This window comes from Agelaius phoeniceus, chromosome 2, assembly GCF_051311805.1.
Source record: "Agelaius phoeniceus isolate bAgePho1 chromosome 2, bAgePho1.hap1, whole genome shotgun sequence".
Lineage (NCBI taxonomy): Eukaryota > Metazoa > Chordata > Aves > Passeriformes > Icteridae > Agelaius > Agelaius phoeniceus.
The window spans coordinates 83,501,575-83,523,795 of NC_135266.1; the positions used below are offsets into that span (position 1 = coordinate 83,501,575).

General features: G+C 41.3%; 1 protein-coding gene across 4 annotated transcripts; it reads left to right on the top strand.

Moving 5' to 3' along the window:
- The first annotated feature begins 514 nt into the window (after nucleotides 1–514).
- PCF11 (PCF11 cleavage and polyadenylation factor subunit) lies at nucleotides 515–21,753 on the top strand. Of its 4 annotated transcripts, XM_054627786.2 has the most exons (17): nucleotides 518–1,055; nucleotides 5,802–5,927; nucleotides 8,191–8,379; nucleotides 8,766–8,957; nucleotides 9,749–10,857; nucleotides 11,117–11,306; nucleotides 11,401–12,034; nucleotides 12,121–12,726; nucleotides 12,808–13,598; nucleotides 14,955–15,042; nucleotides 15,760–15,879; nucleotides 16,401–16,509; nucleotides 17,659–17,842; nucleotides 18,242–18,397; nucleotides 19,421–19,513; nucleotides 20,034–20,069; nucleotides 20,627–21,753. In XM_054627786.2, the coding sequence occupies exons 1-17, from the start codon at nucleotides 867–869 to the stop codon at nucleotides 20,837–20,839; spliced, it is 5,025 nt and encodes a 1,674-aa protein (XP_054483761.2). In that variant the 5' UTR covers nucleotides 518–866; the 3' UTR covers nucleotides 20,840–21,753. The 4 variants fall into 4 exon arrangements, with proteins under 4 accessions (XP_054483759.2, XP_054483761.2, XP_054483758.2 ...); XM_054627784.2 differs by having other exon boundaries at nucleotides 515–1,055; nucleotides 12,121–13,598; nucleotides 16,404–16,509; XM_054627783.2 differs by having other exon boundaries at nucleotides 12,121–13,598.
- Nucleotides 21,754–22,221: the final 468 nt, after the last annotated feature.

A 22,221-nucleotide genomic window follows, 5' to 3' on the forward strand; every position in this document is an offset into this window, starting at 1 on the left:
CTATTCCAATCCCCGCGCCCAGGCTGAGCCATTTGGAGCAGGTGACACAGGAACGCGTCCAGGTGGGTTTGTGGAATCTCCAGAGAAGGAGATTCCACAAACCTCCCAGGGCAGCCTGCCACCCTCAACGTAAAAAAGTTCTTCCTCGTGCTGAGGTGGAACTTTTTGTGGTTTTATTGATGGCCACTGCTCCTCGCCCAGGCACTTCCCATGCGGCAGGGCAAACTCAGCGCCCAGGGAGCGGCCACTGCCGTGTGGGGGCTGTGGGGGCTGAGCCAACGGCGGGCGGGGCGGGCCGCGGAGGGAGGCGGGGCTGCGCCCAGCACCAATCAGCGCTCGGGGCAGCGCGGGAAGGCGGGAGGAAGCGGCGGGGTGGGACGGGACGGGAGACGTGGCCAATTGCGAGTCGGGACGCGCGTGCGAGAGCGGGACTCGGGGGCAGGAGCCTGTCAGCGGTGAGGAAGGGCGGTGCCAGCCAATCGGGGGCCGCTGTGGTGACGGGGGAGCCAATGGCGAGCCGCGCAGGCGGGGCGCCAGCCAATCAGGGCGCGTCCGGCGAACAAAAGGGCCTCTCCAAAGCGCCGGCCCCTCTCCTGAGCACAATTTCACATGACGCAACGGCTGCGGGAAGCGGTTCGCGAGCCGTGCCCGCCGCCGCCATTTTGTGAGCGCGGAGACTGAGCCGGCGGCGGCCCGAGGAGCGGCGGCACCGGCAGCGCAGCCAGCGGGAGCCTCGGCGTAGAGGATGCGGTAGAGGAGCCCAGCGGCAGCGGCGGGGGGGCGGCATCGGCATCGCTCGGCGGCGGCGGCGGGGGATCGCGGGGAGGGGGCTGTCGGTCGGTGGGTCGGGTCCTGGTCGGAGCAGCATGTCGGCCCCGGAGAGCAGCGCTGGCAGCAGCGAGGCCCGGGAGGACGCGTGCCGCGACTACCAGTCGTCGCTGGAGGACCTGACGTTCAACAGCAAACCGCACATCAACATGCTGACCATCCTGGCCGAGGAGAACGTGCCCTTCGCCAAGGACATCGTCTCCCTGATCGAGGCGCAAATCGCCAAGGTTTTTATATTCCACCGACTACTACTCCTACCTATACTGCTGGGGGGACCGGCCGGGGCAGCGGGGTAGGGCGGCCTGGGGGCCCGCAGGACAGGCGCGGGGGGAGCCGAGCGGCGGAGGCGGTTCAGGGGGACACCGCAGGGCCGGGGGACGACAGGGCCCAAGGGTTGGGAGATGGGGTGAGAGACAGGGGGAGAGGCTTGGCCGGGTGGGCATGGCTGGGCTGGGCTGGGGCGGCGGGGGGGCCTAGGAAGTAGTGCCGGGGGGACGGGGGGGGGGGGGGGGTGTTGGTAGTCAGGGGGCGAACAGAGAGAGCGCGGCTTGGACGGAGTTGGGGGAGGACGGGGGTGTAGGAGGCCGGGGGTCGCCGTGCGGGAAACAGGCGGAGGAGGGGAGCGTGTCTCAGCTGGGATCAGGGAGCAACGGGGCGAGGCGGCGGGCGGGGGCTCCTCCTTCCATCGCGAAGCTTAAGGGTGCTGCTGCTGCTTCTACTCCCCCGTGGCATAGGGAGCAGGGGACTCGAGGGAGGGGAGCAGCCCCCACACCAGCCTGTTGGGAGTAGGGAAGGCTTTGGGACTGGCCCCAGGAAGAGCTGAGGGAGGAGGGCAGCGTGGCTGGCGCTGGGAGCCCCGCGTAAATAGCAGGCACAACATGGCGGCCCGGCAGTGACTGGGCAGCTGCATTTCCTCGCCCTTGGAGCCGGGCTTTCCCCCGACACGCAGCCAGGATTCGGTGTCCGAATCTGGTGACTAAACCCTGGCGTTTTAGGGATTTTTACAGTAGGTGGATGCTGCAATTATTAGAGAGGACCTGAGTGGGGAGATCTCGTGGAGAGTTGGGTTTTTCTTTGGGGGGTGGTCTAAAGCGAAAATAAGGTTAAGTTTTTAGAACGCAAATTGTCCGCCACTGAAGGGCTAAGTGCAGTGACCTTTAAGTATAAGTTAAAGCTATTTCACTAGTGCGGTCCCTGTGAGAGATTAATTGAGGGGTGGAGGCTCCCTTATATCGTATAAAAGTTTGTGGGTGAAAGGTGAACATCTCTTTCGGTTAGAGAAGCATGTGTGGTGGTGATGGGGGTTGTTTTGCTCTGCCTCGGTAGAGAAAATTCTGTGGGCTTGGGATAATCTGTTCGGATTTCAGGTGATCTGTGCCCCGAGTAGCACTAGCGTTGTGTGCGTATTTAATTTATTTTGGCTAGAGAAGTTTATTAGTTGAGGATGTGGTAGAAGAAATTCTCCCTGACTGTAGAAACTGCAGCAGCCTGTAGGATCCTAACATGGCGTCTGAAAGGCACATGATATAAAAAGGGAAAGAGGAGGCTCCCTCTGAGCCCAGCCCAGGCAGTTGCTGACATCAGTCAGCCACTGTACATGCATGGGGGTTTGCAGCACCTTTTTATCGAGCATTTTAGAAGAAAAGGGTTCTTCTTTCAATCCCCCAACCCCCCGTATTCGTGCCAGCCACCCCTCCCCCGTTGTTTCCCTTGCTCCCTCTGATCTCAGGTGTTAAAAGGCTTTTTTTCTTTGGCTTTAATCGTGGTTTATAATGGTGAGAATTGTACTGTCTAATGATGGGGGTGGGAAACATCTTTTAAGATACTTAATCTTATCTTTCTATCAATGCAGGATGTCTTTTTAGTGTGCCACAGACCTCTTCCAGTCTAGTTTTAAATGCTGCCAGTGGCTGAGCTTTGCCATTCCTTGGGGAGGTGACCTCATAATCTAATAGCTCTCACCATTATATCTCCTAAAGGGCAGTGGATGTATATAAAATGATTTGTGATGAAATAACAATGCTGTCAATTTTTTTTTCATTTCTGGGTGATTTAGAACCTGCCCTGAAGTGTGGGGGTTTTTTAAAGGATGTCTTAAAACCTGTATCAATGGTTAGTTTTGCCTAGTTACTGTTTATGACTGTAGTTTATTCAAGGCAAGTTTTTAGTTGTTTCTGGGAAAGTGATCTCCTTTACTAAGCCACTTTTAAAAAGTGTTGCCTGGAGACAGTTTGTTTAGTGTAAAACTTGAGTGGTCTGCTTTACTATTTAATAAATGGTTCTGAAATGTGTGACTGGTATTATAAAGTTTGTAAATAAAAAGTCTGAAATATGTATTTGTCTTTTTATTTACCATTGTATAGTGCAGAATTTGTTTCCAAGACCTATTTTGTATACAAAGTTGCCTTTTTTTTTTCTTTTTTTTTTTAACAAATTTTTTCACAAGTTTGTGACTTGGGGTTGAATTGCCAGATATATTTTAAACTTGAAATCTTTTAGGAAACTAATAAAAAAGAGCCACACATTTCCAACAATAGCTTTCCTACGTTATTTGAAGGAACAGTGGGAGTTTTGTAAAGAAGTCTTTAATGCTATGCTGAGCTCAGAGTTAGTGTTCTTCTGCGTTCTGGTGGTTATGCGGCGCCTCCCTGCCTTTGGTTAGTGTCGTGCGGGCATCTTTCTTGCTTGGGGGTGCTGCAGAGACCTCCTGGAAACAAAATGCATTCCGGTGTGGGATTCCCTCTTGTGGTTATTGAAATACCTGCTAGATACCTTGACATAATAAACACTTCCAGAAGAGAAGACTTAAATATTCCAGCCGTATTTAAGTCACGTTTGTTAAAATGCGACACCTGAATAGCTTATGTTTGAAGCAGGGTATGCTGCTGAGCTGCTAATTGCGCTCCGTAGGTGGAAGTCGGCTTCCTTACCTAGATGGTGGTGTTTCTGTGTGATTGCTGTAACAGGCTGATGCATGATGAAAGGGACAGTTACACTTCTTTATTGCTTTTGCTACTAATGCTTCCCCAGCATCTCAAACTTCCAGCTTAGCTGAGTGTAGTGAGCTACTTTCCTGCATTGGTGAAATGGAAGAATTCAACTTGGGGAGTAGCTCTTGGGCATAGGTACTTCTGGGAGAGCTCTTTGTGTGTCTAACACACTGACTAAAAGTCAGAAGTGGTGCACTGTCGTTTTGTTATAAAAGAAGGCACTCAGAACTGGAGTGTTTTTAATGTGCCATTGTGCAGACTGCTTCCAAGAAGAAGCCAGTATTCCACAGACATTTTAAATAGCTGCAGATCCACAGTCTTCCATGTCTGAGACTTAAGTGATGCTTTTTTCTAACACTTGCACATTAGGTTGTTTACAGTTCAGTATTACGTCACAGCGTGAAATTGGCTTCTAATGTGCTGCAATTAGTTTTAGCTAATGTAGCTGTTTTTTTTGTCTTTTTCTGCACAAAATACATCACCTGCCTGTTTCTACTTTTTTCCAATATGTTTGAAGGCAGTGACACCCCCCTACCCTCCCACCCCAACTAACAAGGAGTTCTGCCCTCTTCAATAATAAGTTTCAGGTCATGGCAAATTAGTACGCTTCTAAGAGTGAGGAAGCCCGATTGCCCATGTAAAAATTACTGTTGAGTGAGTGCCCTTCTGTGAACCACCTCAAAGGGGAGGGAATTGCATTTAAAATGGTGAAGCAGTAGCACTTCACACACATGTCTGGATAATGGGCCTGCCTGCAAAGTAAGGTGTCGTTAATTAATCTGGTAGCCTATTCTGTTTAAAATGAGCAGTGAGTGAAGTTGTTCTGCTTTTATCCAGAGCTTACCAGATGGTGAATGGAACTTAAAGTATTACAAGTGGATGCTCTTCCCAGGGGTTCATGGTCAACACACACTGCTTGTGTTGTCTTCCATGTCCTCTTCAACAAGTCTTTGTACTTGCTGATGTTTTTTGGGACTTTGCTGTGCCTTCTGCTTTGTGAAAGCTACTGGCAGGCATTAAAATCACTTTTACTAGTCCAGTACTGCTTTCTGTAAATTGGAAGTTGCTGTAGTGGTCCAGGGTCACCACACTATTATCGCACAAACTTGGTATGAGTTTTGAAAAAGGATTTAAAAAAACCCCAACCAAAACCAAACTAAAAAGCCCCCCAAGCCTCCTGTAGCAAAGCTGTCTCCAGAGTTTGAAGACAACCTTCTATGAAAATGGTGGTTGCAGTTCCTGAGCTTGTCTGTGCATTTACCCAGTCGACCAGATGACTGAGTTTTGACTGGATTTTGAACTCTATTCTGACTGTTTTTGCATGCATTTTGGAAATCAGAACCATCGCCATCTGCAAGTGCCAAGAGAGAATGGGACTCTCTGCTATATCCAGCTGGATTACAGTGAAATAATTGCAACCTTTTCTGCGTGTAATTTATGAAAAACTGTGATAATCAACATATAATTTACAGCTACCGAAGTTCACAGACTTGGGCTGTTTGCCAGAAGTCTAATTTGTGTTCTGTGAAATCCAGAAAAACCCATCCAGGAGGTTTGAATTAGAAACAATTTTTAGAAGTTCCTTGAAGTGCAGACGATGGTTTCCTGCTAAGTTGCTTCCTCAAGGGAAAGGTTACACTCAGTACACTAGTGGCAATACTGTCTCGTGGGCTTCTTTTTTCCTCTTTTTTTTTTTCCCCCCTTTTTCCAAAGCTTTGATTAACAAACAAATTAAGCTAAGGTGTTCCTTTTTTTTTTTTTTTTTTTTTGGTGATAGACCCACTGTATTATACTTTGAACTGAGTATCCATTTTTCAGATTAAGTTTTTGTATAAACAAAAATGCCAAACAAAATCCCTTGGTACTTATAGTGGCAACCAAAAAGAGAGGTCTGTATTTCTGGGATTGGTAATCCCTTTATTTGAAAAAGTTAAAGTATGTTTTTGTTGTACTAAACTTCTCAGTTTCTTCTTATTACTCCAGGCTCCTGCATCAGAGAAGCTACCCGTTATGTACCTAATGGATTCCATTGTCAAGAATGTGGGAAGAGAGTATCTCACAGCATTTACTAAAAACCTAGTTGCAACATTTATTTGTGTATTTGAAAAGGTATATACACTTTCAGAAAAGTACTGTATTCTAAGCAAAATTTGTTCCTGGTAAAATAAGTACGTGGTTTCAGGTTTGGGTTTTCTTGTGTGGTGAACTATACAAATGGATTGGTTTTTATAAATCTCAGTATCTATACTGTAAAAGATTATTCCTTCTGCTATCAAGCATGTTAGCTGAAAGATGTAAAGTATTACTTAATTTGGTGTGTAAACATCAGTAGCTTTCCTGTCCAGGCAAGATTTTACTAACAAGATTTTGACTGTTGATGGCTTAGCTGGATGGACTTTTTGTAATGTATAGACCAATTAATTACGAATCTTTGGTTTATTTTTAAGATAGTTAATAGTCCTTATGCCAAGAATAGACTGAGAATTGTTTTTTTTGTGCATTTCTCAAAGCCTCACTCTCCTATAGTTAGATTTGTTTGATTTACATAATTCACATTGTGCAGAATGAGTGCTTAAACTCAAGAGGGAGTAGCACTGACACCTGGTTCTCTCTTGGTGGTCTGTCAGCTGAAAAAAGTGCTGTGACTGTGTGAGAGAAGGACCTTAAAATGTGTGACTGTATTATAAATAAGTTTTAATTTCATTCAACGTCAAAAGCTGCTGCCATATCTTTTAATTCTGGCTCTTAATTTTGAAGCCTAGTGAAGTAATTGTGCACACTCCTCTGTGAGAAAAGCATGTCAAAGTCCAGGTTTTGAAAGGCCGGATTGAATGGGTTTTAAGTTGGATCAGAAAAGAAGGGTTAACTTCTGTGGTTTCCTGTATGTTAGAAGAAAGTGGTGTTCCATAAGAATGAGATGAATTAAGCTTTTGCATATTTATCATTATACATCAGCGAGGATCTGAAATCCCAGTATGCTTTATATATGGTTTTCAGATGTAAAGTGTGTGATGAAGTAAGGACTAGGTTGTGATCATGACTGTAGAAGACTTAAACTCCTATGTGTAGAGCAGATAGAGATAGATTTACTTGGTTTTTTGGTGTTAAATTGTGAATGCTCTTCTACTGAGTTGTGTTTAAAGTTGCAGCTGAATGAAGCTCTGGATAACAACTCACCTTCAGAGTTTTATATGTTAACTTGCTAGTAAGCTAACTAGAACTATTTATGTGTACTAGTTAGATGTGTAAGGTGGCAGTCATTTCTAATAGCTTAGTTTGTTAAAAGATGTGAGTAGAATTCCAGCACAGGCGTTGTTACAGATCTGGGTTTTATCAGTAAATGGTCACTAAGGTATCTTTAGACACTTGAAGTCAAACTGTTTGCTTAGTCATTCCTGCACATTTTTGCAGTGAACTTCAGTGAAGCCTCTCATGGAAAATTGTATGGAGGCATCATCTCCCAATTACTCAGTATGAATTACTTTTATTGAAGCTCCTGCTCTTACCCGAAAAGAACCTCCAAACTTTCCAGAATATTCTGTGTCTAGATGTAACATCTGAAAATGGCAGCAAAAATCATCTGCATGGGCAATGCTTAATGATTGAATTGGGATTTTGAAATTTGACAGCTGCATATATTTTGTCCTTTAATGTTTTTTATTTATTGTTCAGTTGAGCCATTTAAGTTATGAGATGAACTAAATTTTGCTTTATTGTAAATTTCTAATTTAGCTGCCATGAGATAATCCAATTGTTTGTAAAGAGATAAAATGGGCCTCTGGTCCTACAAGTACATTTGATCTGTGACTCATACATAGATGGGTCTAATTCTGCAGCTGAACTGAAATAGTAATTGACATCATTTTAGCTAATACTCATTTTATTGCATTTGTTGGAAAAAATCCTTCAGTGACTAAACAGCTGAGCAAAACACCTTTTTTCCCATTCAGTTTGTTTTTTCTTGATCTGTTTGTCATTGTTATGCTCCGGCACAAACACTTGAATGATGTATTGTCTCAGGGGCGGTTGCCTTTCAATACCTTTGTTACTGTATTTTTTTCCACAGAAGTTGGGCCACTAAAATGAGAATTTTGCTAATGGAAAAGTTGAAAGAAAATTCTCAGAGCATGGTAATACAAAATAAAATCTTCAAATGGCCTTGAAACAACAATTGCACATTTGAGCTTCTGTTACTGATCCCATTGATAGAGATATGTTGTCTGCACTGCTTATAAATTTTGTGTAGCAAGTTCAGTATGTTGAATTGGCAAGATAGAAATAGGAAATGAATGAAGTCTTAAGTTCTACAGAAAAGTTTAAGAAATTGTTCTATATTAACTTAACAAGCCATAGAATTGTTTTATTGTTTTAGGTGGATGAAAATACTAGGAAAAGTTTATTTAAATTACGCTCCACATGGGATGATATTTTTCCTTTGAAGAAACTATATGCACTTGATGTCAGAGTCAACTCATTAGATCCTGCCTGGCCAATTAAACCTCTGCCCCCAAATGTGAATACTTCTAGCATCCATGTGAATCCTAAGTTTTTAAATAAATCGGTAAGTTTTTCTGCCTTCTGGAAGAACAGATGGTAATACATGTAGTTTTCATTGTTTGTGTGCTGCTTTTTGACAATTTCAAATATTAAGAATGAATTGTCTGACCTTTGTAAACAGGTAAGAGAAATTTATAAATTCAGAATATTTGAAGGGTTTGGTGTTTTTTTTTTTTAATTTACTAATTGAGTTCTAGGCTTTGGAACATTGAGGAATTGATATTAAATTCCACACCCGTCAAAGCAGGCAAATCATAGTGGGGCAATTGCAGTTTATAACTGCTGTATGAACTAAGTCCCAGTACTGGATCGTGATAACACTGAAAAGGAGATGGATTTAGTTCATTTTATTAGGATTTTAAATGTAACTTTTCTTTATTTTGTTTTTAGCCAGAGGAATCTAATGCACCTACCTCTGCTGTCACTTCTGGTGCCTCTACTCCTCCAGCTGTTCCTGAAATACAAAAGAATTTGACACAGGAGCAACTGATAAGGCAGCAGTTGCTTGCAAAGCAAAAACAGTTGTTAGAACTGCAGCAAAAAAAACTAGAGCTGGAGCTGGAACAGACTAAAGCACAGTTGGTGAGTAGGATAGTTGATAAAACTTGGGTAGTTGGGGTCTCTCTTTTGGAGAGTACTTGACTGTACTGGTAAGTATAGTTCATTGGTTTTCGCTCATGTTAGGCAAATGTAGCTGTTTTAGGACTACCACAGCAATGCAAGTGGAGCTGGGGTTCCTGAAGAGTTTTTGTTATCTTGAAACCTTAAGTATTAAACTGAAATGTAAGCAAAAAAAAAAAAAAAAAAGTGGAATTCTTGTGGTTTGGTTTTAATCTCTCTTCAGAATGATACCTGACTGTGATCTTCCATCCTTCACCTCTTGCAACTGACAGTGAGCTGAGCTATTTCAAATATGTTTGTTCTAAAGAACAAGGGAGCCCGATCGTTTGTAAGCAAAGTCAGTTCTTTGGTTGGCAGTAGTTGGAAGTCTTGCTGTGTTGATAGTTGACAATACAAAATAAAGCATCTGTGAACTAAAGTGTGAAAATAGGATACTTGGCAGTTGAGTTGCCTAGAGCATGTGGAAAATACAGGAAAGCTAGCACTGTAATTGGAATGTGTGCCAAATTTACATCTTTTGCAGTATTTATGTTATATATTGATCTTGCACTGTGTTTGAATTTGATTTGTAATGGTACTGCATTATTTTAGTGCTTATAATTAGCAATAAGTGGGTCAATTTCTGTTGAATGGCTGAAGCTCATAACTCTTAAGACATGGCTATTATAGTTTTGGTTTTGAGACAGAATATTAGCACCTCTGGGTAGGAGTTGTGGCATGCAGATTAATGCTGGATTTTTTTCCAATTTCAGGCTGTATCTCTTAGTGTTCAGCAGGGATCATCTAGTATAGCTTCAGTTCCAGCACCTTCCAAGCAACACATGTCTCCCACACCTCATATGACAGTTAAACCACCTCATCAAACTGCTGTGCAATCTGAAAAAAACAAACCATCCCCAAGTCCTCCACTTCATGATATCAAAATAGTGAACAGGGATCCTCGGCTTAATAGAATGGGTCAACATTCTTCTCATACTAAAGATCAGTCTCACAGGAAAGAATTTTCACCGAGTGTGACCAGTCAGTCTGAGAGCAAGGGAAACAAAACAGCACAGGCTGAAAAACAGAACTCAACGAAGTCAGAAAAATCAAAAGCAAGTGAAAAAACACAGAAAAAAGAACTTGAACAGTCCAAAGCAAAATCTAAATCACCATCCCCTTTGAAAAATAAGCTGCCTGATACTAAAGACAGCAAAAACCAGGAATGTGAAAGTGCTAAGGTTTCTGACATCAGTAAGCGGGATCCAAGACTGAAAAGACATCTTCAGGATAAGTCAGAGGGGAAGGAAGAGGAGATCAAAGAAAAGAGGAGAAGTACAGAGAAGAAGGAAAAAGAAGAGCATAAGACTTGTGAACATAGACCAGTAGGGAGCAGAAATAAAGTGATTAATGGTGCTGTTCAGAAACAAGATACAACTACAGAGGAGTCAGAAAAACAGGGTGGGAAACAAGGAAGATCAAGTAGTAGAAAACGGTCACGATCACGCTCTCCTAAGGCAAGATCACCATCTACACACTCTCCAAAAAGACGAGAGAGGAGATCACCTAAAAGAAGACTTCGGAGTTTATCTCCTACTTCATCAACTCCTAAAATTGGAAAGATACGTCAGATAGGCCCTAAGCAGTCTCACGTTGAAGAAGGCGCACAAGCAGCAAGAGATGAAAGAAATTCTAATAAGAGAAGTGTTAAACAAGAGGTGCGTGATCCAAGGAGATTGAAAAAAGCCCAAGAAGAAAGACCCCAAGAGACAGCCACCCAGCATTCTGCAAAAGCTTCTCCAGATCCAAAGGAGAATGCAGAAAACTGGCAGGGATCCAAATCAGGCAAGAGGTGGAAATCTGGTTGGGAAGAAAGTAAAAAGTAAGTTACTATCTCTTAAACAACTTGTGTGTGAAGTCAGTGGAAATTCTCCTGTTGGCTTCAGTATAGCTGACTTTGAGAGGCAGTGTTTGGATTGTTAAAATTGATAGGTTTAATTTGTTTCTACTAGTGAAATACAGAGGTGATGCATAGTTAGATTCTAAGGTGATAGCAATGTTTTGCCATGATCAGTTCTAGTAGGAACCATTACATCCTGAATAATGAATAATCTATATTTTACATATATTTTTGTTTTCAGCTCACAGCAGAATGATGAACACCAAGCACTGGTTAAATCCCCTCACCAAAGACATCGGGAAAACTGGCCTGCTGGTAAAGGAATTCTATCACCCCGAGCACCAAAGCAGCAGCACCGGTTAAGTGTGGATGCCAATTTACAGATTCCCAAAGAATTGACATCTGCAAGTAAAAGAGAATTACTTAAGAAGGTAATACTAATAAATCTGTCTTCATAGAAATGTCCCAGGTGTGGGGGTTTTTTCTTGTCTTTTTGGAAGTCTAAATTTTAACTTTATCTTACAGGCTAATGACCGCTTGACATCTGGTGAAATAACACAAGATGAGTTTCTCATGGTAGCTCATCAGATCCGACAGCTGTTCCAGTATCAGGAAGGAAAGCACAGATGTAATGTCTGGGATAGCCCTACAGAGGAAAAATGTGGTTTGAAAAAGAAACCTCTTCTATCAGATGCAGAATTAACATATTACGAACATAAAGCTAAACTAAAAAGGACACAAGTTCAGCATTCATTGTCAAGGCTTGATCTGTTGGATCCTGATGATATTTTGGATTATCATATACCTGATGCACTGCTTTCTGGAATAGAATGTGAGCAGGCAAAAGCCAAGCGGGGGGTACAGTTTGACAGAAAAGAGACATTTGCAGAAAGATCAAGGAGACACTCTCCTGTAAGTGGCACTACAAGACCGTTTGCTGAAAACCTGTCACCACTTGAGAGTCGACGAAGACTTGAAGACCAGCGTGCTACTAAAGGAGCAAGAGGTTCTGATCCTTATGACAGCTGGGGAGAATCGGATGAATTTAGAGATGCTCTCAGACAACAAGGGAAAAGCACAGCAGAGTTCCAGAAAACAGATGGAGATGCACTCTGTCGGTTTGATAATCGTGAAGAAAGACAGCTTCTTGGGCAAGCTGGTATGTGATTTTACTTTATTTTGTATCTTTTAAGTAATTGACAGCATATTAGCGAGTGGTTATGTGATTTGTTCTGGTTTTTTTAGGTGTTCGAGAGGAACCAAGGTCACCGTTCACTGAACGTTTCAAAAGAGCTAGGTATGAAGATCCAGAGAAAGCACCATTTCCAGAAAGTCCAGGATCAAGATTTGGAGGTATTGAAGGAAAGCAGAGGATAAGTGCACTGATGGAAGACAGACCTCTGTTTGATGGCTCACCTAGACCGACTGCTGCAAGGGTTGGGGTAGATGGACAAGGCAGTCCTTTTGTTGATGGTCCTGCTGCTGGTTCAAGTTCCAGAATTGATGGGCCAGCTGGACAGGCTGCTATGAGATTTGAGGGGCCTTTGGTGGGGACAGGTGCATCTCAGTTTGATGGACCGCTGGCAGGAGCAGGGGGAGCTGGAGCCTTAAGATTTGATGGGCCACCAGGGCAGCTGGCAGGGTCCCTGAGATTTGAAGGACCCTCAGGCCAGGTTGGCGGAGGAGGTCCGCTGCGGTTCGAGGGACCTCTTGGGCCTCTGCGGTTTGAGGGACCTGCAGGGCAGCCTGTAGGTGGGGCTAGATTTGAAGGTCCTGGAGTTGGTCTCAGGTTTGAGGGTCCTCATGGTCAGCCTTCAGGTGGTCTCAGGTTTGAGGGACCTCATGGTCAACCTATGGGGCCTCGGGGTCAACCAGGGGGTGGTCTCAGGTTTGAGGGACCCCATGGTCAGCCCTTGGGGCCTCATGGTCAACCAGGGGGTAGCCTCAGGTTTGAGGGGCCACATTTACAGCCGTTGGGGCCCCATGGACAACTTGGAGGTGGCCTCAGATTTGAGGGGCCACATGGTCAGCCCATGGGGCCACATGGGCCATCAGGTGGTGGGCTCAGGTTTGAGGGACCACATGGACCATCAGGTGGTGGGCTGAGACTGGATGGACCACGTGGTCAGCCGGGTCTAGGTCCTAGGTTGATTGATGGACCAGTACACCAGGGAGCTGGTGGACTTAGATTTGATGGTCCTCTTGGTCGGGCTGGTCCAAGATTTGATGGCTGTCAGGGAGCTGGATTTGATGGTCAGCCTGGACAGCTGTCTCTCTTGCAAAGATTTGATGGAATTCATGGACAGCCTGGTCCAAGGTTGGCACCTGGCCAACAGACACAAGCAAGATTTGAAACAGCCATACCTCAAAGATTTGATGGACCTCACCAGCCAGCCTCTAGGTTCGACTTGCCCCTCGGCCTTCAGGGTTCACGTTTTGAAAATGTAGCTAACCATCCTGCCTCAAGACTAGAAATGTCACCGTATGGACAAGGTGGTCCGTTTGGTGAACATCCTGGCCAGGGCTACAATGGACCAGCTCATGGAATGCAGTTCCAGAGACCTGATATATTTGATGGTTCGCCCGGACCAAATTTCAATGGGCCAGCTGGCCCAGGAGCACAGAACTTCCCACTGAGAGCAGCTGGACATTACTTTGAAGAAAAAGGTCTCCAGGGTCCTCAGTATGGAAATTTCAGTAATATGCCAATGGGAGGTAATCAGGTAAGAGCTGATTGCATCAAATACTTTGCTTGCAGAAGTGTTTCTGTTAGAGAATTAGCAGGATTTCTTCCTATAAAACTGGAATATTTTTCTAAAGCATTGACAGGCTAAGAGTCACTAGATAATTTAAGAAGGATGTGCATTGCTGTGTTTCAAGAATCTTTAAGTATTAGACAAAATATTGGATCTTTGCAATCACTTCATAGTTCAGAATATGTCTTTGAAATCATTATTTTCAGCATTAGAACAAAACCAGGTAATTGGAAGCCTTTGGTATTCTCATTAAATTTCAACAAAAGTGAACTCTATATGAAGCATAAAAGATAATATAAGTGATTGCATTATACTTGATTAGTTTTTATAAGAGGTATGAGGTTAGACAGCACTAAAATAATAATTGTCTTTTTGCAGCTGTTAGTACTGGTTACAAGCCAGTTTTAGAGAGATATCTATAACTTGGGGGAATTGAGGAAGATAGGGCCATTGTTGAACTTTCTTTCTCAACTGCATTGTTGTCTTTTAAAATTCTCTTGGCACTGTCTCGCTTTGTCAGTTCAGTTGTCATTGCTGTTGCCTCTTGGAAATGCTCTCTTCAAAAGGATTAAATGATACTTTACAGTGGTGAAACTGATGTAATTTCTTGCAGTAGTTTAGAGATTTCTAAATGCATTTTTAATTTTGGGGCTTAAAAAGTGAATGTGAAGAGTTTACTGATTGTACAAAAGCAGGTAATGTGTCCTACAGACAGACCTCTAATGGGGTAAAATCTTAAACAGTGTGTAAATCCAGAAAACAGCCAGTTAGGGAAAAAACCTCCAAACATTTTTATTACAAATGTGTTATAAAGACTTGTTTTTCTACCTACAGCTTACTGTAGCTGATGTGCTAAAAAGTCTTGTTTTCAAGATATGTGTCTGTACTAAATGCTGGTTCAGTTCCTAATAGGAATTAATTGTGGCATTTATTAATAGACATCTATGGGTTCTTTGAATTTCTTGATGAGTTCTATTTTGGTGAACATGAGCAATTTAAAAAGAAGTACTATGTTTGGAAAATGTGATTGTTAAGTAGAAGGAAAGGTGTTGAATGTGTTGTGGTAGGGTTTTGTTTGTTTGTTTTAATATTAGGCAAAACAAGGATGTGGTCTGAATTTTCCTAGTGGGAGATTAAAATTAGGGAAAGATCATACAGTTATTTGTGGTCTTCTTCAATACCAAACTGACCTGGTTCATTCCTGGAAGGAGTTCAATATATGTGAAATAATTGAGAAACATCTAGAAGTTAATAATAAAATGTGAAAAGTAAGTTTATAGTGACATTGTTATACAAAGATTACATAAATGTTTACTTTCACAGGTTTCTCTCATGTCTGCTCAACCAGGACCTTATGGCCAAGGTCAGCAGTATTTGCCAAATCCTGGAAGTTTTGTCCAGAACCCTGCAGGTGTGTAACAACAGAATTCCTTTCATTTCTTTTGGATTGTTCATTTGGTGGTGGCCACAAAAATGACATTTTTTAATGTCCTGAATTACTTGGGGTGTGTGGATTAAGGGAAGCCTCCTCAGTGAGGTGGCTTTAGATATGATATCTGTAGCACCTTCATCTCTTAAGGAGGTTTTCTTAAACACTGGAGGCTTTTGTTAGTTTTCATTAACCATGTGGTTTGGGTATCAAGTTGTGCTGAAAAAACAAAAAAAAATGGTTTTGAACTGTTTTTCTGGAAGGCATCAGTCTGTAGGTCTAGCTTGCTGTGCTGGGGTGTGCAGACATTTCCAGTGTATGAGTGGTTAGTAGTGAAAAACTTCAATAACATCGTAAAAGGTTAAATTAGGTGATGAAGTAGATTGAGTGTGGGGAAATATCTAAGTATGAATCCAGGATAATAAAGCATTTCAAGTAGAGATCTGTGTATGGGCAACCAGCTTAGATAGCACTCCAGAACACATTATGAAGGAAGGGAAAATCTTGTTAAAAAGATTCCCTGTTTCAAGGGAAAAAATTAGCCACTAGATAAAGCAGAGAGTTGGTAAATAATTTGTAACAAAAAATGAAATAAATGAGAGGCAACAGGAAAATTGTGTTGTGAAATACACAGATAAAAGTGAAGTTGATTTCTTATGCTAACCTTTTGCCACCTTGAATGTCTATGTTCTTCCCCAGGAGCCCTTTCCCATTCATATCCTGATAACCACCTTGGACAGGTTGATGTGAATGAGTTGTTTGCTAAACTGCTGAAAACAGGGATCCTCAAATTGTCTAAAACTGATTCCACTTCAGCACGTATGTAGATTTATTTTGTTCTAACTATTGAGTTTATCCACAGCTCAAGTGTAAATCTGAGAATGCACACTTCTATGAACTCCTGTATAGATTTTTTTTAACTGAACTCTATTTTTGGGAAGGAATTTAGTGTATGTGATTGAGTAAATTCTTAGTATCTTGTTTAATTTACATTTTAGCTATCTAGAGCAGTCAGTTTTGTCTTTGGTACTGTGCTTTTGTAACTTGTTCTTGATGATAATTAGGTCTTTTTATCTTCTGAAATATTTCTATATCTGTGAAGACTGAATTTTAATGCCAAACACTGAGGTGAAATACTGTTTTCCTCAATTGAAATTCTGGCTTATTTTCTTTCATGCTTTTTTAAAATGGTGTCAGAAGATAACTGATAGTCTGATTAACTGAAGATAACCATAGTCAGATTGTATTAATAATATTTGAAAAAAAACTTTTAGGAGCATATAATTTCTTTCTGATGATGTACTGAAATTTTGATAAAATAATATCTTAATGGTTTCTAGAAGCGAACGAAACATCAGCCCAGCCGAATGCTGAAGAAGAAGATGATGATCAGAATGAAGATCAGAATGTTCCAGACCTCACTAACTTCGTAGTCGAAGAACTTAGACAGTGCGTATAGTAGCATGGGCTTACAGTAGGAATAACAGCGTGGCAGGAGCTAGATAGTTCATCCAAGACAGTTAAAAGCTTTTAAAAGATTATCTATCCCTTAGTGATTCTGAGGAGGTTAAACCTGCATTGTTTGATGTCAGCCTTGTTGAAACTGAGAAAGGAAAAAGACAGAAATTGAACATAGGAAAGGTTAGCTTTACACAAAGGTGTGTGTGTGTGTTGTTACTTCAGCACTAAGGTTGTGATAGGCAGTGAAGCCCAAGCCTGGGCTGCACCAAAAGCTGTGTGACAAGGTTGTCAAGGGAGGTGAATCTCACCCTCTGTTTTGGTGAGACCCCACCTGCAGTGCTGCTCTGGGGCCCCAGCACAAGGAGGACATGTTGGGAGTGACTCCAGAGGAGGCCATAGGGATGATGAGAGGGCTGGAGCATCTCTGCTGTGAATAGGCTGAGGGTTGGGGTGGTTCAGTCTGGAGAGGAAACAGCTCCAGGGAGGCCTTACTGTAGCATTCCAGTACCTAAAGGGGACTACAAGGAAAGCTGGAGAGGGGCTTTTCACAAGGCCATGGAGTGATGGGACAAGGGCAAATGGCCTCAGGCTGAAGAACAGATACACTGTAGATAGCAGGAAGAAATTCTTTACTTGAGAGGATGATGAGGCACTGGAATAGATTGCCCAGAGGAGCTGTGGATGTCCCTGCCCTGGAAGTGTTTAGGCCAGATTGCCCTGAGCAACTTGGAAGGTATCCCTGCCCATGGCAGGGGAATTGGAACTCTAGATGGTCTTCTAAGATCCATTCCAACCCAAACCATTCTCTGATTTTAATTATACCATTTGGTGGTACCTTGTAAAGCTGGGCCAAATGAAGGCATTGCTATTTGTGCATTATTAGTCAGAAAAGCTAGTAGGAATGAGACACAACACTAGCATGTTTCTCATGAATCGTTAATAAGAGCCCATTGTTTTTTGAATGTTTAAGTTGATTGTGCTATGAAAATCAGGATGAAATGTAGTCATATTGTGTACTTCTAACTTGGAGCAGATCATGCTTTTTCCCTACTACTGTAGGCAAGTGAAGCAATTTACTGAGAAACTTCTTACTATCTTTTTTTAAAGAAGTGCTAAGATTTTTCTCTCTTTTTGTAGGCGTTACGATAGTGTTATAAATCGGCTGTACACTGGAATTCAGTGTTACTCCTGTGGAATGAGATTCACTACTTCACAGACAGATGTTTATGCAGATCATTTGGATTGGCATTATCGCCAGAACCGGACGGAGAAAGATGTTAGCAGAAAAATTACACACAGGAGATGGTACTACAGTTTAACAGTAAGTAATGCAGTATTTGTCTGGATAAATTACAGGCTGGATTCTGTGCTTTATTCCTGCATGTGCTGTAGGATTGCAGCTGAAATTTGCATCATCACAGGAGTTGGTTGTGATAAACAAGATACTTCAAGTAGTCCGCAAATGCCTGTCAGAATACAAAAGGCAATTGTGTGATGAACAGTAAACAGTTTGAAGCTGCTTACTGCAGTTTTCATTCCACTGCGAATGGAATTTGAAGGATAGTGATTTTTTTGGTAAAAGAGTTTTTGAAGCATTGCATTGTGAGAAAGAGTACACTGTGCTAATGCTGCATGTGGGAAATATTTCAGTTTTAACAAAGTAGCATTTATTAAATACGATACTTTGGGATGTCTGAGTGAGAATGAACACTTTCCTTAGGACTGGATTGAATTTGAAGAAATAGCAGATCTAGAGGAGCGTGCTAAAAGCCAGTTCTTTGAAAAAGCTCATGAAGAGGTTGTGTTGAAGACGCAGGAAGCTGCCAAAGAGAAGGAGTTTCAGAGTGTCCCAGCTGGACCAGCTGGAGCAGTGGAGGTAAGTTTCAGCTTGCCAGACAGCAAGAATCTAGTCTTTTAAAGGCTTGTACTGTACTCTTGTTACTAAATGTAGACTTTGTACTTGGGCCTTTGTGTAGCCCCTCCGTAGGTTGTGTATTTGTATATGTAATGGTTGTTTCCCAGGGGCAGGAGTAGTAGAAACCTGTAGTTAAAAAAACACTACAGCCATTGGCATTGTGTAGTTTTAGCAAAATTGAAATGGGCAAATGTGGTAATTTGCTAAATCTTTTATGTAGAGAAAATAGTGTAAGCGATTTGTTCTTTGATGATTACTTGTCATTCAAATAACTACAGGATTTACTGGGGTTTTGGTACTTTCAAACACAAAAGTTTCTTTTTTGGTAGCAGATAGGTGTTACAAGAAAGAAATATCACAACTTGAAAGTAACTAATAGAGCTGTATTTTGGTAGATGAATTAGTGTCGTAATCAAATACAAATGTTAGAATTACAATTTAGTTTTACGTGCTAAGTCTCTAAGAAACTAGTTATGAAACCAGAAAAGCCTTTATTTAATTTTAAAAAGCACCTGTTGTGCTTTATTCTCTGGGTTGATAATTTTTCACAAAAGTACTAAAAATCTTCTGCTTTGTCTCACTTGAAATTGCAGGTTAAGGGGGAAGAATTAAAATATTGCCAGAAATAAAACTAGTTAAATCGCTGTAATTGATTGTCTTATGTGACAGTAAGAAGGCATTACACTGTTACAAAATGCTTTGCAGACTTACTAACTAAAGGGGTAAAGTTTACCTTTCTCAAGTGACAAAGAGTATTCAGGGCCAGAGGGTGATCCTTTCTCTGTCTGCAAACCATACTCAATTTTTAATTAAGGTTTACTAATTATTAAAGTGATTTTTAAAGTGTGGGGGAAAGATCATGTTCTAGGCTTAATATACTTAATTTAAAAGAACCTTATTTGACTCCTGCTAGATTCTTGAATTTCATGTGTTGAACAAATTGCAATAACATGATTTATCTCTGTTATTCCAATAACTTTTCAGAGCTGTGAAATCTGCCAAGAACAATTTGAACAGTATTGGGATGAGGAAGAGGAAGAGTGGCACTTGAAGAATGCCATCAGGGTAGATGAAAAGGTAATCTGATCTTATTTACATGTGATGCTAATTTATAGTAAAACCCCTGAAGAATTACAGAAAAAAAAAACCCAGGAGGAGGTGGCTAGTGCTCTTTTTCTCTTGAAGGATTCCTATTGTAGTTTTTCTGGCTTCCAAATACATAAATATCCCTGCCTGTGGAAGTGCCTGAAATCCTGGTGTCATTGGTACGGGCTCAGTAGCTCTCCCTTACACTGCAGTGCTCAAAGAAAAATGGATGTCTCTGTGTATAGGTGTGGGTATGGGCTCAGTTCTTCCTGCATGCAGCTGTGCACAGATAATTCCCAGCACTCACCAGGCTGCTGTATGATTATATATCCTAAATAAACATCACAAAATCTTGTCTCGGGTATGGCTGACGCCATACTTAGCCTGCTCAGGCCATAGTTTCTCTAGATGAATATGTGATAATGTGTAATAGACACTGTTCAGTTCATTATCAGTAATCCTGCTGTAATTTATTTTTACATATTTAAATGTATAACAATTTTTTTTTCAGATTTACCATCCATCTTGTTATGAAGATTACCAGAATGTAAGTGAATCCTTCATATTTTTGGAAGCATTTTGCTTTCAGTTTGTTTGCTTCATCTCTTTGCTTTGCAGGGAGCAGATGTGTTCAGAATGTGCTGCCCATTTCTCTTGCCTAAGACTTGGAGGCCTTGGGCATGGCAAGTTTATAATACAGAATTAACTGAGATGTGTTTCTGGTTGTGAGTACCATGACAGCTTGTGTGCCATAAAGCAAAGCCATGGTTTGATGGATTTATTGTGGAGTAATGTTTAATCTTAGGAATTTTTAACAGTGGAGTAGGTGGGTATTGGTGTGACATTTTTAATGCTTTGGAAGTTACAACAGTTCATGGTAATGTGTTAAACATCTCTGCTTGGTGATACTTTTCAAAGGAATTGGAAAAAAAAGTAATGCTATTAAAAAATGAATTTGTTTTCTTAAAAGTTTGACAAAGTAGAAGTTTGGATTTTGAGTGCCTGACCACCAACATATTTGCATTTTGAAAAAAGGCAAAAAGAATAAGAGGCTAGAAATGGTTATTTTAGTGTGCTAATGCTACATTGACTTTCACTTTGTAGACTTCATCATTTGATTGCACACCATCTCCCAGCAAGACTCCTTCAGAAAATCCACTAAATATAATGTTGGACATTGTTAAACAAGAAACAGAAGAGTCCTGTGACTCACCTAAAATCAAAGAAGAACCTGAAGACACCCCTCCTCCTGCCTGTGCAGAAGAGAGCACACCTGCATCTACAGAAATCAAAACAGAACCTGAGGAGTCTGTTTAAATAAACTGCGGTATGATTTCTTTTTTTTTTTTTTTTTTTTTTGTTTTTTACAGAGGAGCTGCTGTGTTAATTCTGGAAGACAAATACTTTTTATATGAATAAAATGTCCAATTGAGGCAGGGCCTCAACTACTGTTTGGTTAATAAATACATTTTTGTATTTGAAATTTCTTATTGCCTGCACAGTTTCAGGTGTCATTGTGTGAAAGTTCTGTAGATGCGTGAAAATTTAATGGTATATGTAAAAATGTAAAATTTTCACTTGTTGAAATGTAAATTATAAATAAAAGATATTTTTGCTATGTATGGAGTGTAATGTTTATGCACACCATCAAATAAATACAGTGTTTCTGTACTTTTTTCAGTTTAAAATTGATTAAAATGAATTTTTGCTTAATAAGATTCGGAAAAATGAAAGCAAGACTCTTCCTTCAGTTATCCCATAGGTGGGTTATCAAGGGAAGGAGCTTCTCAGACAGGCCTAGATTCCTTGTCTTTTTAAAGTTATTTGAACAAGCTTACATATCCAGATGTTTAAAAAAACAATTACAACAACAAAATAAATCCATAGAAAAACTCACAAAAAGACAGTTCTGGGTAGAAGGGGAAAATTTAACAAACCAACAGGAGTGCTTGATTGTGGTGAACACAAGTGCCAACAAAAAAGATTAACAAACCAGGATGCCTGGTAGTTAAGGTGTTTTTAATGATTTTTTTTTTCCAGTAGTCAAACACAAATTTAATAAAGCTGAATTTTCTTTACGTTACAGGGGGGAATGAATGTAAGAATGCTCATTTGAAACATAGTTAACATTTTCTTTTTTGTTGCTTATGACTGGACTTAGATGGTAAACCAGATATCCTGAGATGTTAATATTTCTTAAATGTTATAAATAAAACTAAGCATATATTTGAGTGTGAGTCTCTTCCTTTCAGTGATGGGTCTGTGTGGCTGGTACGTTTGTGGGAATTGAAGTAAAGTTGTGTGTTTCAGTATGCATTTGATGTTTTATTCACCCTGCTAGTTGCAGTGTGCATTTTTAACTTGCTGGGAGCAAGACAGAAGCACTAAAACTCAGAAAGCAATGTCGCAGTCCTACCAGCTTATACTGGGAGTCAGAATTCCCCCTTAGTGTGCAAGTGGAAATAATCAGCAGTGCAGGAGACATTGGCTGCAAAAACTTCTTTCCATGTTGACACCCCAGCTTCACGCAGTTTTGAAGGTGCGAGTCATGCTTTGATTCTTCTATTAAGGTTGGAGCTGTAGATAGCTGTTTTATTTGTAGTTCTAGTGAGCTTGCCCTGTTCTAGCTATGAGACTTTAAAATGCTGTTTAATTATAGACAGTCCAGAGGCACAAAAATACAATGGATCAGGGTGGTG